This window comes from Gopherus evgoodei, chromosome 2 (genome assembly GCF_007399415.2).
Source record: "Gopherus evgoodei ecotype Sinaloan lineage chromosome 2, rGopEvg1_v1.p, whole genome shotgun sequence".
In the NCBI taxonomy this organism is placed as follows: Eukaryota; Metazoa; Chordata; order Testudines; family Testudinidae; genus Gopherus; species Gopherus evgoodei.
The window spans coordinates 192,488,344-192,504,262 of record NC_044323.1 but is presented as its reverse complement, the minus strand read 5'-3'; the positions used below and the strand labels follow the sequence as shown (position 1 = coordinate 192,504,262).

General features: G+C 42.4%; 1 protein-coding gene across 11 annotated transcripts in view; it reads left to right on the top strand.

Annotated features, from left to right (window-relative positions):
* Positions 1 to 15,919, top strand: part of ZNF236 (zinc finger protein 236) — a 194,944-nt gene that overhangs the window by 67,769 nt on the left and 111,256 nt on the right. For all 11 annotated transcript variants that reach the window (XR_003999074.1, XM_030552614.1, XM_030552613.1 and 8 more), the window contains exons 12-16: positions 2,297 to 2,500; positions 6,975 to 7,119; positions 9,083 to 9,343; positions 9,677 to 9,927; positions 10,618 to 10,719. Coding sequence is in view for 10 of the 11 variants with exons in the window: in XM_030552614.1 (XP_030408474.1) it covers positions 2,297 to 2,500; positions 6,975 to 7,119; positions 9,083 to 9,343; positions 9,677 to 9,927; positions 10,618 to 10,719 (963 nt within the window). In the remaining variant the exon portion in view is untranslated. The remainder of the gene's footprint in view (positions 1 to 2,296; positions 2,501 to 6,974; positions 7,120 to 9,082; positions 9,344 to 9,676; positions 9,928 to 10,617; positions 10,720 to 15,919) is intronic.

Sequence of the window (15,919 nt, the reverse complement as noted above, 5' to 3'; positions counted from 1 at the left end):
GATGGCTGAGTTTGATGCTGTACTCCAGGAGCAGCTCAAATGAGTCAACACCCAAGAAATGTACACACACCGCTACCTTGGAAAAACCATTCAAAATGAGATCATACAGTTACTGGCAACAAAAGTCAAACAGAATATTGTAGCAGATCTGAAGTCAGCAAGATATTACTCTGTTATTCTGGACTGCACACCTGACATCAGCCATATGGAACAAATAACTTTAATGGTGCATTTTGTAACAAAAACAGAACGTAGTGAAAATGTCCCTGCAGTGGTGACTGTCAGAGAGCATTTTCTAGAATTTATTGACATTGATGATACTCTGTGCTTCTTAAAAAGCTGAAGATACAGGAATTGCGATAGCTGACATGAGAGGTCAGGGCTACGATAATGGTGCCAACATGAGAGGAAAGAACAGAGGAGTGCAGACACTGATCCGAGAGTTAAACCCTAGAACTTTTTTTGTCCCATGCAGTTCTCATTCATTGAACTTGGTGGTCAGTGATGAAGCATCAGCTTGTAGTGAGGCTGCTGAATTTTTTAATGTAATTGAAAGCATCTCTGTATTTTTCTCTGAATCAATTCATCGATGGCAAATTTTGAAGCAACATCTGGGAACATCCTTTCTGACACGGAAACCACTGAGTGCCACATGATAGGAAGTCGAGTGGAGGTGATAAAGCCTATCAAACACCAAATCGGGAAGATAGATGATGCCATAGTTGCCATTATGGAGGATAATGCTATAAAAGGAACTGTTCATGGCAGAACAGTGGCAGAGGGAAATGGAATCACCGGAAATATAGATAACTTCACATTTATGTGTTGCTTAGTGTTGTGGCATGACATACTGTTTGAAATAAACATTGTAAGCAAGAGACTCCCAAGATGTTGACCCTGATGTATCTAGAGCAATGGAACAACTGGAAAAAGCAAAGTCAGACCTACAGTCTTTCCGGTCAGATGAGGGATTTCAAAACACTCTGAAGAGTGCACAGAAGTTGGCAGAGGAACTTAACGCTGAAGCTAATTTCCCACCCATTCAAGAATACAAGAGTCAGTGAAGAAGATGACATTTTGATTAGGAGGCATGGGATAATCCCATAAAAGACCCCAAACAACAATTCGAAGTTGAATTCTTTAACTAGGTGCTAGATTGTGCAATTCAGTCAGTTGAAGAATGTTTCATGCAGCTCAAGGAACACAGCAGTATATTTGGGATGTTGTATGATATTCCAAAACTCCTCACTATACCTTAAGAAGACCTGCCTAGCAATGCAGGACACTAGAAACAGTGTTGACACATGATGACATGCGAGTGATTTAGGTGATTAACTGAAAGCCCTTTCAAGATGCATTTTAGCAGGATCAACTCCAAAGGCTGTTCTGGAATATATGTGCACAGATAAAATGACCACCCTCTTTCCAAATGCTTTTGATGCTCTGCGCATACTTCTAACACTTCCTGTAACAGTTGCTAGTGGAGAACGCAGCTTCTCTAAGCTGAAGTTAATAAATACACATCTACGCTCCATAATGACACAGGAGAGGCTGGTTGGCCTTGCAACAATATCAATAGAGCATGAGCTGGCCCAGACTGTGGACCTTCAGGAAGCAGTTCAAATCTTTGCAACCAAGAAGGTATGGCAAGTACCACTTTGATTATTCAAACAGATAAAAATGCCAGTGTTTACTGTGCAGAGAAGAAAAGTTACATTTGCTGTTCAGGTGTTTGAAAGTTAAGTGTTACTTCAAATTTTTGAACAAGCCGTTTTAAGTTGTTTGTTCTCTTTTATTGGGGTAGGTAGCAGAGCAGTACCATGAGAAGAGTGGAACAGGAAGAAGGCAGAATTGAGACCTTTCAAAGTTTTGGTCCAAGCGAGAGGGCATGGGGTTGTCATTTGATCTCCCCGCTTCAGGTGCCAAAATGCTGTCGGCTGGCTCTGAAGGTGGTAGAAGCTTGTATACCTGAGTTGAAAGTTGCTGAGTGCAGTAGTTGTGAGATTCCAATATCTGTGGTGTTCCAGCATGGAGTTCACCCTTCAGGCATTCCTACTGGCTTGTAGTTGATAGTGAAGAGGATGTCACATAGTCACTACTCCCTCTTTCCATCAATTTGGGAATCTCCCATTTCTGCTCTCTTCCCCAAGGAAAAATAACACACACGTCCTCCCCACATTTGGTTGTGTCAGTCTCTGTAAACACACGGTTATGATTTTACTGTTTGGATTCCACAGCTTTTATTCCTGTGGACATGGGAGTAAACCATGAAGTAATATATTTTAATCTCTTCCAGGTGTTAGACCTTTTGCTTGTCCTCACTGTGATAAAAAGTTCAGAACATCTGGCCACAGGAAGACTCACATTGCTTCACACTTTAAACACACTGAATTACGAAAGATGCGACATCAGCGTAAACCTGCAAAAGTTCGAATAGGAAAGACCAGCGTTCCAGTACCGGATATTCCTTTGCAAGAACCCATACTCATCACTGATTTAGGTGAAGACTGAGTTCATATGTGCTATAACTTGCTTATTATAATCCTGAAATTTGAGTTTAGAATATGAATGAAGTAGAGTACACTATTAAGCAAAGGCAGTCTATAAACTCACTCAAGAAGATGCACCTGGAATTAACTGTTCAGCAGCTGCAGAGAAAGCTGTACTGTCAGCTATTTGAATTAAAAGTGTACTTTATGAATTTATAACAGCGTTTTTTTATTGATAGAATTCTATAAAGCTTAACAGAAAAAAAATTGTAAAATATGCAGTGTAGAAAAGGTAAACATATGCATTTGTTTCCTTTAGGTTTTTTCTGAGCTAATGCTTAGAGAACATATTCTAAAATCTCCTTATTCTAATCACATTTATTCTTGATACAATTATAATTTTATATGGCTTTAGTGGATTTTGTGTAAGTGGAAACTCAGTTGAATTAGTGTCATTAGCGATAACATTTGAATATGGGAATATATTCTAGAAAGCTTACATGACATCTTTCTATTCTGGAATAGGATGTTATATGATTTATCACTTTTTAAAACCATTTTGTTGGGAAAGGTTAGTAGTTGTTCAGCTTTAGATGAAGGATTGTATTGTAAATAAGAGGTTGGTGACAGTGGGCAAGATACTATGATATGTATGTACTTACATTTTCACCTACATATAGTTGATTTAGACTCCATAAGTGATGGGCAGTTTTGTGCTTTGACTACCTTAAACTAGATATACTAAACATAGTATTATTTTCAAAACTCCAACCAGAGTACAATAACCATGTGAGGTTTCGAATGAAAAAGATCAAACTATAGACCTAGAATATTATTAAATTGTTAAAGATATTAACATGGCCATAACAATCAGATTGGCTCCATTATTTTATAAATGAAAAAAACTCCACAAATTACTTCTTTTTAGATGAAACTGCCAATAATATCATAGTTTTACAATCCTATTTTAGTTTTTTATATAATAAAGTTAGATTTAATAAAAGTCCTGTTTAGTCATGTGCGTTTTAAATGTAACACTTAAGAGCTTTTTAGAGACGTGGGTCCAAATTCTTTTCTGTGTCCAGTCTTCACTTCAATAGATTACCATTTGCAGCTCCTTATCTCTCAGCCAAACTCTATGCTGGTGCTGGCATAGTTTAAGCTTTGTCTTGACTAGGATTTAAAGGTCTGATATTAAAATGTGTTTGCCAACATTCTAAAACTTTACTGTGGACAAGGCATTGGATACAATTGTAAAGCATGTTAGCAAATGCTTTTAACTAGCACATTTTTAAATGCTAGTCAAGACCAAGCTTAAACTATGCCAGCACCAACACAGAATGTGCTGTCCGTAGCCACTCTGTACACAGTAGTGCGTTTGCTTTTTTTGTATTTTGATAGTATCCTTACTCTATTATCATTGCTTGTCTTGAAAGATCATTGTGCTTCTGTTGGTTTTAAGAATTCGTACAGGTCGCTAATATTTTAGAGTAGACAGTTTGCCTATTCAGTTTGTAAAATCTTTTTTCCCTTTGTAAAAGGAATATATACATGTTGATTCCACACCCTCCTACGTGTTTTTGTTTTAAGAATCTCTTGACATTAATCATGTTAGACTACATCAAAGCATTTAATCATAGGATATAATATTCAGATCAGCCAGGAGTGAATTTTAAAGACAGCTATGTAACTTTATTTTTTAGACCAAAGAAGAAATAGAAGCATATTTTGTTCTGTGGTGGAATTAAAATGTCTTCAGTGATTAGATTGATTTGATTAAATTGCACATTTCTAAATGTTAAGAATTGTGAAATACATGGAAAAGTAGGGTTTTTTTTACAGATGTATTGTAATTCTTGCACGTTACCCAGTTTGAAATGTGCTGTGTAGGAATCTGAACTTCTACTACTCCTCCAACAGGTGGCACATTCACCTTCCCTCTGGTGACATTTAAGTATTCTGAGAACTATCATTTTCTTTTCTGTGAATGGTGACGAGAAATTCCAAGCTGCAAATATCTTTGCTCTGTGTTGGTGGTATGATTGAACTGTTTCTTGACAGAAAATTAAAAAGATGTAGGTTTTATTTTTTGCTGAAAATATTTTTTTCATTCATTTATTCATTCGTTTGCTCTTGGGTCCAGATATTTTAAGGCTGGTTTCTTTGTATGTTCCCTATGGTATTTTTAATTAAAGTATTGACCAAAAAGTGCCATTATGACTTCAGTCATTTTTCTGAATTTGACTGATGTCCAATACTATTTATTCCTGCTTTTGGTTGGGAACAAATGTTGTTTTAAAGAAAAAGTTCTCAAAAATATCTGGTTAAGTTTCTGCATCCTGGGTAAAGTATCAGAGGGGTAGCCGTCTTAGCCTGGATCTGCAGAAGCAGCAAAGAATCCTGTGGCACCTTATAGACTAACAGACGTTTTGGAGCATGAGCTTTTGTGGGTGAATACCTACTTCGTCAGATGCATCAGTTGCATCTGACGAAGTGGGTATTCACCCACGAAAGCTCATGCTCCAAAACGTCTGTTAGTCTATAAGGTGCCACAGGATTCTATCCTGGGTAAAGTGTCTCTTGTCTTTCCTGGCTACTTCAAACATTTTCTCATTCATCTGATCAGTTATCGAAATAATTAGAGAATATTTGGCTGTGTTCACAGTAGGAATTTTCATTACTTTTCCAAATATTTGATGAATGCCAGTGGTAGCATGAGTGATGGTTCTAATGTGGACTGGGCACATGCTTTTCCACTACTGTACACCTGCCTGGTTGTGTGTGTGTGTGTGTGTGTGTGTGTGTGTGTGTGTGTGTGTGTGTGTGTGAGAGAGAGAGAGATCTCTAAATACTAATTTGTGTGGAGCCACCTGTACAGTTTAAAATTTTGATGGTAGCTCCATACCATTGTGATATGGATCCTAAGCTGCAAGAAAGGGGATAGAAACACTATTTTGGAGAGGGGCAAGGATAGGTTTGCAGGAGGAGGCGATCGTCATCTATAGTTGTTAAGTCTCTATTGAGAGGAGCTCTACTTCTATCAAGGTTTAGGAACAACACAGCAGGAAAAGCACTTGCCAAGTGAAGCTCTGTTCCTGTTTGATTTAGAAGACCCAGATCATCTCCTGTAGGCCTCTCCTGCTCCTCCCCCCCCACCCAACAAAACAGTGCTAAAAGAAATTCATTGGTCACATATTCTCTTCTTAGCTGCTGTTTTTAATCCCAAAGGATGTTCCTCTACTCTCGTGCTTTTACCTTCAAGGATAGCAGTGTGGAGCTAGGCAGAAGAAACCCTCTAAACTTTCCTTTGTGGGGAGAAATAAAACACCTGTTAGGAAGAATGGTGGGTGGACAGGCTGAAGAGCTAGAATGGTGGGTGGACAATTATCCTGCTAACCACTTCCTAATGCTGGTCCTGATTCTAGTCTCTAGAATCTAAAGTAATACAGGACACGGGTTGTGTAGTAGTTTTTGTTGTCAGAACTGGGTCGCAGTGCAATGAAGTTTGAAAACCCCTGAGCTAGAAGATGGCGAAAACTGGCTATTTCTGTGAATTTAAGCAGCACAAACGGATTTATGTAGCCTCTTAGTAAAAAAGTAAATTGTACAGTAACTTTTTACAAGATTGCACCCTACTGCTTTGCACAGGACTCTGTTTTCAGTTCAAAGATGTGTGAATGGTTTTGGACCTTTTTACTTGATAAATCTGCTATTCCTCACATTCTGTCACATCATTTGAGAAGGGGTTCTTTTGTGAATTTTCTGAGACTAAGACTTGGACAGTTAGTAGCAGGAACTCTCCTCATTTTGCAGAGCTGAAGTTGGCTGTCTTCAGGGTACAGTGTATAAACAGCATCTGTTTAAATAAGGTTTGTTTTTTTTTTCCCCAATGAATTTGTGATGGCACTGAAAAGATAACCCATCAATTAGTGGAGGTAGGTGTTGGGCAAACAAGCACTGATAATTTCCATTCTCTGTTTCAAATGTAGGTTTAATGTAATGTGAGGAAGACCAGTGCTGCAGTGATGGGGTATCACTTATATAAACTCTTCCAATTAAATCTCATGTAACAAAATTACACAGCAGTGGGACAAAATGAAATCTAGCTAATTAAAGTGTCATGTGAAATGACTGAAATAAGATCCGTATATAGGACTTCAGTCAGTTGGTAGTGAATTAGTAAATAAATTGGGTTTTATTGAACTTATTTTGGATTTTGTTGGAAATAAATGTCTAATATGGACTCAGAGGATTGTATTTGCAGCTTACTGTAAGGGGCTGGAGCCATTAGTGCTAGAAGGAACTGTGCAGCTAAGGTACCACATGTAATTTTAAATAGATATTGTAAAGATGTTTAGGTTTTTTTCTGTTACTACCGATTTACTATATTTAATAATATGTATTTTTTTAAAATGTTTAATCTCTTTATACCATTGCAGCTTTACCAAATGATCCCATTTTGTTTTTTTTGTTTTATACATGCAGGTCTTATCCAGCCAATCCCAAGGAATAGCCAGTTTTTCCAAAGTTATTTTAATAATAGTTTTGGAAATGAAGCAGACAGGCCATACAAGTGTTATTACTGCAATCGAGCATATAAAAAATCTTGCCATCTTAAGCAACATATCAGGTAAAGTAAACACAAAAGAGAAAGGAAATGTATTTAATAAAAGTTATTTAATGTGAGGACAGTTACAATGGAAGAATAATTTGTGGGAGGTGTTTGTATAGGACTCCTTGCTAAGGCTTCAGCTTTACTATCTTGCTGTCCTTTGCTAGTGAAACTACAGAATTAACTTTAAGCAGTCAGGTTGATCCAGATTTTTGGCTAACTTGTACTCTGTGCACTGCCATCAATATCAGTGGGGTTGCTTGGGCATATTAGTGCAGAATTTATCCTATTGACTCTTAAGCTCCTGGTTTTTCTAACCTATGTACAAAAATGTGCAAGCAGTTGTATGGACATTTACTGCACGAATTGAGTGAGTTATGGTAAAGGGGGCCAATTATATGTTTAACTGTTGAAATCAGAAAAGGAAACTGGGCTTGTAACTGCATGCACATTTTTCTGTGCACGCAGTTCACAACTAGTGGTTATCAGTGCATACTTTCTTACTGGTTGTTTGAGGTTCAATTCAAAAAATAATTTTGGGTATGCATTATGCATGTAGTATAATTCCTGTGGGGAAAAATCTGATCATGTAATTAAAGACCATAAGATTAAACAGGCAGTCTTAATTCTGGCATTTCCAAACTTTTTAGTGCTTGACTTTACAACCTTAATATTCTTTGAAGGTCGGCTTTGTGTGTATAGGGAGGTGAGTGTAATTTCTTGGTTTTAAAAAAAAAGAAAATTGAAAAAACAAAGTTTCATTTGTCATCATATTGGCACCCACATGGTTCATCTGCAAAGTTGAAACCTTTAGCTCCACTACACAGACCTTTGCCTTTTGAGCTAACTGAGTTACTTATAGCAATAGTAGGTTGTCATCCTCTCTGTGAATCAGCACTAGTAGGGGATGAGACCTACATTTTGGCAGTAGGTGCCACAGGTATTTGCTGATGGAGGTATGGTGAGACTCAGGAGTATTGGATTCCATTCCAGGGTCTATAAGGAGTGATATAGTAGTCATACTGTTCTGCCAATTCTACTTCCCCTCTCCTGCAAGATTGATCCTTTGTACCCCATCGCTTCCAAATTTTGCCCGCTCCAATCATGTCTCCTTAGTTCCAGTTCCATTCTCTACACTCAAGCTCCTCATACAAGCACCGGTCTCCTTGCACAGCTGGTCTTGGTTTCCCTCCCCATCAGCTCCTTGTCTGATTTCAATCTTCACCTTCACCCATTGGCTCCGAGTTTCAATACCCCACTTCTTAGTTGCATTTCCCTGCCCTTGTTCCTTCTCCCAATCTGCTCTCCCACTCCATCCCTGTCTGACTCTGCATTTTAATCAGGGAGCTGCTGGACCCAACCAGGTTAGGGAGGGCAGTGTGTGCACAGAAGAGACAGTCTCCCTGCTTTCAGCTCACAGCAGCCCAGGGCCTACTCAGCCCTGAGTTGGAGCACGCTCACTGTGGACAAAATCTTCAGGGAATTTAGCTGCAAGTCTCAACTGAGCATTTGCAAACTGAGATTTTTCAGACTTGACTAAATTTGCATGTATTTTCATGGGAACAGCAACAGGCATATCCTGGATATAAAGGCTACCCTGGCCTAATTTCATGACCCTGCTCCAAAGCATGGTGGCACTAGAGGTCAAAAAAAGGTCACCAGCATTTTTTCCTGACCTCATTCTTGGAAATGTTGGAATTGTTTTAGCTGAAATTTTCCAGTAGTAGTAATACTTAATACTTAGGCAGAAGGTTGGCATTTTGGCAGAATTTCAGCTCAAATATTCTAAGTTTGGCAAAGTTCTAAGTGAGAAGTTTCTACTGACTCTGCCTATTATTATGTGCTTAAGTGTAGTTATATAACCATTTTTAAACTTATATTTTCAGGTTTTGTTGAACAAAATGTTAGGTGCTCTTTGGTTATGTTTTTTCTTATTTTGCTGTAAATGCAATTTGTGCTTTTGCTTTTTTTTTTTTAAAAGATCACACACCGGTGAGAAGCCATTTAAGTGTTCTCAGTGCGGAAGAGGTTTTGTCTCGGCTGGAGTGCTAAAAGCACATATTAGAACTCATACTGGATTGAAAGCTTTTAAGTGTCTTATATGTAATGGGGCCTTCACTACTGGTGGTAGCCTAAGGCGACACATGGGGATTCATAATGATCTTCGACCATATATGTGTCCATATTGTCAAAAAACATTCAAAACTTCATTAAACTGCAAAAAGCACATGAAAACTCATAGGTAGGTGTAAAACTTTTTTTTTTTTTTCCAACTCTTTCAGTACATTGCAGTAGTTCATCCTTAAAGCTTCCTTGAAAACTAGCTTTGATTTAGGAGCTATGTTTTTTGTTATCTGGGTTCTAGAAGAGTTAAGAGTAGTTTGGCATAATGAATTAGGAAAAAGCCCTTGTTAGCATCTAGTATAATGGGTCTTGGTCTATAACTGAAGTTCCTAGGCACTACTTTAGTACAAATAAATGATGATAAAATAGTAAAAATGTCATATAAAGAGCTAAAATAGTGTCTAGGTGTGTGCATCATTTGCTAATAAAAGATCTCTTCTTTCATTCTCAGGTATGAGCTTGCACAGCAGCTTCAGCAGCACCAGCAAGCTGCTTCAATAGATGATTCAACAGTAGATCAGCAAAGCATTCATGTTTCCACTCAGATGCAAGTAGAGATTGAAAGTGATGAGCTGCAGCAGCCAGAAGCTGTCACAACAGATCAGGAAGCTATTTTAGAACTAGACCAGCAGCAGGTGGTAGCCACAGAAGAAACAGGACTGGGACAACAATTGACTGACCAATCTTTAGAGCAAGATGAAGGTATATATTCAGAACATCAAAAACTACACTAAAGAAAAAATCAGTTTTAGGTGAAGTTTCTAAATTATTTTATCTTGAAAATGTTTATGAATTTGGTTTTAAGACATCTGAAATAATGGTTTAGAAACACATATTCTTTCTGTAAAAGTGTACAATAATTACTTAAAATTCACGTAAATGAGTTAATTTTTCTTACCCTGCATAATTCTGTAAAATATACTGGGAAATATAAAATATTTTATATTAACCCGTACCCATTTCTATTTGGCAAACAAATCTAAACAATATATCACAAAAATATGCTGTGTAATACTTTACGCAAACATATTCTCTCTAAATCACCATCTTCCAGCACAACTTTTCAGGGTGTTATCAAAGCACACGTGCACAGTTGGTGGAGAGAATACAAAATATTGTGTTAGTTGCCACTGCCAGTATCAGAAAGTTAGGTAGATCTGGTTAAATGAGATGCTTGTGTTCGCAGTTGATCAATAGAGTTGATTAAAAAAATTAAAACTTAAAAAAAACAACAACAAAACCTAAAGATTTAAATCTGCAGGACTGCACCTGACAGATAATTTTAAAATAAAAAGATTTAAATAACTTGAATAATGACATATTAAATAAATTTATTTGTGATATGTACCTAATTAATGTATTTTTTTTTTTAATTTATGTTCCTGATTTCAGATAGGTTTGTGACATCCCAACATGCTTTACAGGAGAACATCAATCAGTTCGAACAGCAAACTCTAACACAACAGTCATTTGATCAGCAAGGGTTATCACAAGGTTAGTTATAGATAAAAAAATTTTAAATTACAGCTCTTAGTAAATTTGGCCCTAAAGTGTTAGAATTATTAAAAGCTTCACTTCTGTGGACACAGAATATGGGTAACCATGTGTTTAGCTGTCCCATTCGTGCATGCACAAAAGGAGACCTACTGAAAACCTGATCTTAACTATTTTGAAAATAGACCTTGTAATCTGAAAAAATTGAGTTTTTGGCTATTTAAACTTGTCTAGGTTTTCCTTTAAAATGATCTCTATCTAGTGGTTACAGCATGAGATTTATAGTCAGGCATTTTGTATTCTGTTCCTAGTTTGAGTGACCATGGGCTGTCTTCATAGCATCTTCTGTCTCAACTAAACAACATATTAATGGAACCCAGTAATGTTTTCCTACCTCACAAAGGCATTGAGGCTTACTTAATGTTTGTAAAGCACTTTGAGATTATTGATGAAAAAGCACCAGGTATTAAAAATGCACAGCATTAGTTTATCAAATTTACATACTGCCATAGCAGTGCCCTTTAAAATTTGCAAAAATATATGCAAAAGTCAAAAATCTCCTATTTAATTTATTATTTTGATGTTTACATGTATTTTTGCAAATGTTGTCGGGGGGGAGGGGGTTATCAAAGCTGGGCAAGTGGTGTAAATCTGGTAGTATTAGAATGAGTGAGGGAAGGATAATAACATTAAGAACTGGCTGGATCCCTGAACTAATCATTTATGATGCCTTAACCCTGGAGCTTTTTGAAGCTGTAAAAACATTTTTTAAAGGAAGCATAATAATTTTGCATGTTCTTCTTAGACTATTTGTTCACATCCATTTCACATTAGGTGTACGAACGTTGGAAACTATTCCCCTTAGCGGCTCCCATCGGGTCGGCAGGGGAGCCCCCTAGAGTGGCACCTCCATGCTGGTGCATATATATCCCCGCCCGACCCTCCCCCTCAGTTCCTTATTACCCTCTGTGGTGGCATTGGAACAACTCTTTCTTGCTTGCGAGTGATCCCTTAGCACAGTTGTAGCAGTTAGTAGTAGTTAGCACTTCTTAGTTGTTAGATACTTAAGTCTCCTTTGTTAGAGTTGAAAGTTGCTTCCAGCACCAGTCCCGGGCTGCGGGGCATGCCACAGGCCCAGGGGTTTAAGGCTTGTGCCGCAAACCTATGCTGAGTAGTGACCACCATGACTCGCGTCTCCATTGTTTGGGGGAAAATTGCACCAGACTGAGCGCTGCAAGGTCTGTAAGGCATTCAAGTCCAAGACTAAGAAAGAAAGGGACTTTCTCCTCAAGCAGTTGCTTGTGGAGGCCGTACTGCAACCTTCGGCCTTGGAGTGTCCGGCTTCAGCGTCCTCGGTGCATTTTGCCCCGGCGTCAGTCCGTGATCCGGCGCCGGTGGGGCATCGTAAGCCTGCGGCACCAAGGAAGCAGGACTGGCCCCGACACTGCTTGACCTCTCCGGCATGGTTGAAGGGGCAGCCAAAAGGTGACAGGGGGCGCTCCCTGCATAAGAAGGCGGCGCCTTCCAAGGGCCTGGGCACTCAGAGGGGCAGTGCAGCCCCAGGACATACACCAGCTCCGGTGGCGCAGGTCTGTCGAGCCCTGGGCTAAGTGGTTTGAGTGCCAATGAAGGGATGGAGGAGATTCTAGAACAGCCCTCTACGCCAGACACCTTTGAGGTGGCAAAGGACCTCATTGAGCTGTTGGCTGCAAGCCCCCTCTCAGGCAAGGAGAAGCCTCTGGTACCATCACCAAGGTGCCATCCAAAGGGAAGCCGGCAATGGTGTGCCGCTCGAGGTCATCGCCCTGGCACTGCTCCCGGCACCGCTCCTGGTCAAGCCCAGCCTCCGTGGACTCCCAGATGCCCTTGACCCAGCGGGACTTGGTGACACTGGAGCTGAGCCAGCATGTGGCCCCTGCCCCGTCGGCGCACTGCTCCCCGGCGCCGTCGCTAGGCCGGCACCGAAGGGACATAAGGCTGAGATCACTGGCCCCAGGCAGAAGGCACCAATCCTGGTCCCAAGAGCATCGGTACCGATCCTGGTCAGTGAGGAGCCGTTCTCCAGCCTCCCGAAGACACCCAAGCCACTGCACCGCCTTGGCCATTGAGGTTGGAGTCTGAGGTCGACTCAGGCGGCTTCAGCTACATCTGCAGGGTGCCAATGGGCAGGGAGCCCCAGACAGTGTTGCAACCCCAATGGGGCCCACCAGGACAATGGCCCTTTTGGATCCTGTGGGCCTATCATCAACAGCAAGAGACCTCCTCGAGCTTCGAGGTCTGTGTATTCGGTGCATCGGTCCCGGTCCCTGCCCAGGCACCCCTCGACAGCTAAGGAGGCCACGGTGTCCAGACCATCGGACACTTCTCTGGAGCACTGGTAAGTGGAAGCGATGCCGAGCCTGGTGCCATCCTGGGGACAATCAACCTGGCAGGGTGGAAGAGGCACAGCAGCTCCTTATCCCTAGATGAGGCTGTGGTGGGCACTGCAGTGTTGTGGCCTCCTCCGATAGACCACAGGGCGCACCAGGAGCTGCTCTGCAGCGTTGCCCAGAACTTGGGCCTACAGGCGGAGGAGGCGGTTGAGCAGGAGGATCCTATGGTGGACATCTTAAGCCCTGAGGGTCCCTCCAAAATTGTGCTCTCACTCATAAAGACAATCCAGACCAACTACAAGACTGTCTGGCAAACCCCAACCTCCAGCGCACCAACGGCCAAGGGGGTAGAGAGGAAGTACTTCACCCCTTCCAAGAGCTGCGAGTTCCTCTTTTGTCATCTGGCCCCCTGTTCTCTGGTTGTCTCAGCTGTTAATGAATGGGAGCGTCATGGTCAGCAAGCCCTGGCTCCCAAGGCCAAGGAGGCTAAACATTTGGACCTCTTCGGAAGGAAGGTCTACTCCTCTGGGGGGCCTTCAGTTATGGATTGCAAACCAGCAGGCGATCCTGAACAGGCACAATTTCAACTCCTGTGTGGCAGTTTCAAAATTTAAGGACCGCTTGCCCCAGGGCTCTCAGCCTGAGTTTACGGGCCTCGTAGAAGAGGGAAAGGCAGTAGCCAAGACCTCTGTACTGGCCTCTCTGGACTCGGCAGACGCAGCAGCCAGAATGATTGCCTCGGGTGTGGTGATGCGGTGCTCGGCGTGGCTTCAGGCTTTGGGCCTCCCTCCCAGAGGTCCAGAATACCCTCTAGGACATCCCCTTTGAAGGGTCTGGCCTCTTTTCGGATCAGACTTATGCCAGGCTGCATAGCCTCAAAGACTCCCAGGCCACCCTCAAGTTGTTGGGAATGCACACCCTGGCGACTCAGAGGAAGCTGTTCAAGCCTCACTGCCACTGCTGAGGTGGTTACCAGCCTTGTCCTAGGCAGGAGCAGGGACAATAGGCGCAGGTGGAACAACACACCTGGCCAGGGCCAGGGCCAGGTCAAGCCCCAGCCTGGCAATAAGCAGGGATTTTGAAGGTGCGCTCCCACCCCAGCTCCCGGATCCTTCCCCATGTTTCTTGAACCAATTGTCCCACTTCTCCCATGCATGGTCCCATATAACATCGGATCATTGGGTCTTATGCATGGTACAAGTGGGATACATGCTGCAGTTCTCCTTCTCTCCTATTCACCCTCCTTCCCTGTCCCTCTTCAGGGACCCCTCTCACGAGCAACTCCTTATGCAGGAGGTTCAGTTGCTCTTCAAGGCAGGTGCGGTGGAGGAAGTCCCTCAGGAACTAAGGGGGGAAGGGTTTTACTCTTGTTTATTTTCTCATCCCCAAGGCAAAGGAGGGGCGGGGGGCTTCGGCCCATTTTAGACCTTTGCGGGCTCAACAAATTCTTAGTCAAGGTCCGCTTCCATATGGTCTCCCTGGGCATTATTATTCCATCCCTGGATCCAGGGGATTGGTATGCTGCCCTGTACATGAAAGACGCATACTTTCATATTGCCATTCACTTGACTTACTGGCGGTTTGCCATAAACCAGCACCATTAGCAGTTTATGGTCCTCCCATTCAGCTTGGTGGCAGCGCCCTGCATGTTCACGAAATGCACAACAGTAGTGGCAGCCTTTCTGCAAAAGAGGAGAATATGGGTATACCTGTACCTCGATGATTGGCTCCTCGTGGGTCAGTCCAAAGAAGAGGTCTGTTCCCATGTAACGGTGGCCCTGGACGCATTCCTTAGACTGGGTCTCCTCGTACATGCCCAAGTCTTCCCTGATACCAACTCAAAGGCTAGAGTTCATCGGGGCAGTGCTGGACTTGGGGCAGGCGCGAGCGAGCCTCCCAGAACCCAGATTCCTGGCCATCCAGCGCATGGAAGACTCAGTACTAAGGTTTCCAACTACTACAGTCAGATGCTGTCTACAGCTCCCAGGGCACATGGCGGTGTGCACTTACGTGGTCAAGTACACTTGGCTGAGGCTCAGGACTTTACAAGCCTGGCTCGCCCGATTGTATCACCTGGGCAGAGATCCCCTAGACTTATCGTGATGGTTCCTGCCCAGGCGTTGGACTCCCTGCGCTGGTGAGTGAATCGGCCAGTAGGTATGCAAGGGTATCCCTTCCACTGTGCCGCAGTCTGCTCTTACACTAGTGACAGACGTGTCAGACCTTGGCCAGGGGGCTCACTTAAGGGACCTAAGGCCACAGAGCTTTTGGTCCAGGGATGAAGTGTTGCTCCACATCAATGTGAAGGAGCTCAGGGCGGTTCGTCTAGCCTGCCAAACCTTTCATGCGACTTTGGAAGATCACAGCATGACAGTTCTGACAGACAACGCCACCGCCACGTTTTATATAAACAAGCAGGGTGGAGCCCTCTCCTCTCCCCTCTGCCATGAGGCTCTTCTCCTGTGGGACTTCTGGATAGCCTGCTCCATCCATCTTGAAGTGTTATACCTCCTGGGAGCACGGAATGAGCTGGCGGACCGCCTCAGCAGGTTGTACTGCATGCACGAGTGGTCGATGAGGTTGGGCATCTTGCAAGTGGTCTTCCAAAAGTGGGGTTTTCCCCAAATGGACTTCTTTGCCACCAAGGACAACAGCCAATGTCCACAGTTTTGTTCGTTCCATAACCACAGCCCGGATGGTCACAGATGCGTTCGCAATCACTTGGGGCGGGAGTCTGAAGTACGCCTTTCCTCTGCTTCCACTCATCCACAGAGTCCTCAAAGTTCACAGGGACCAGGCAACGATAATTTTGATCGCCCCCACTTGGC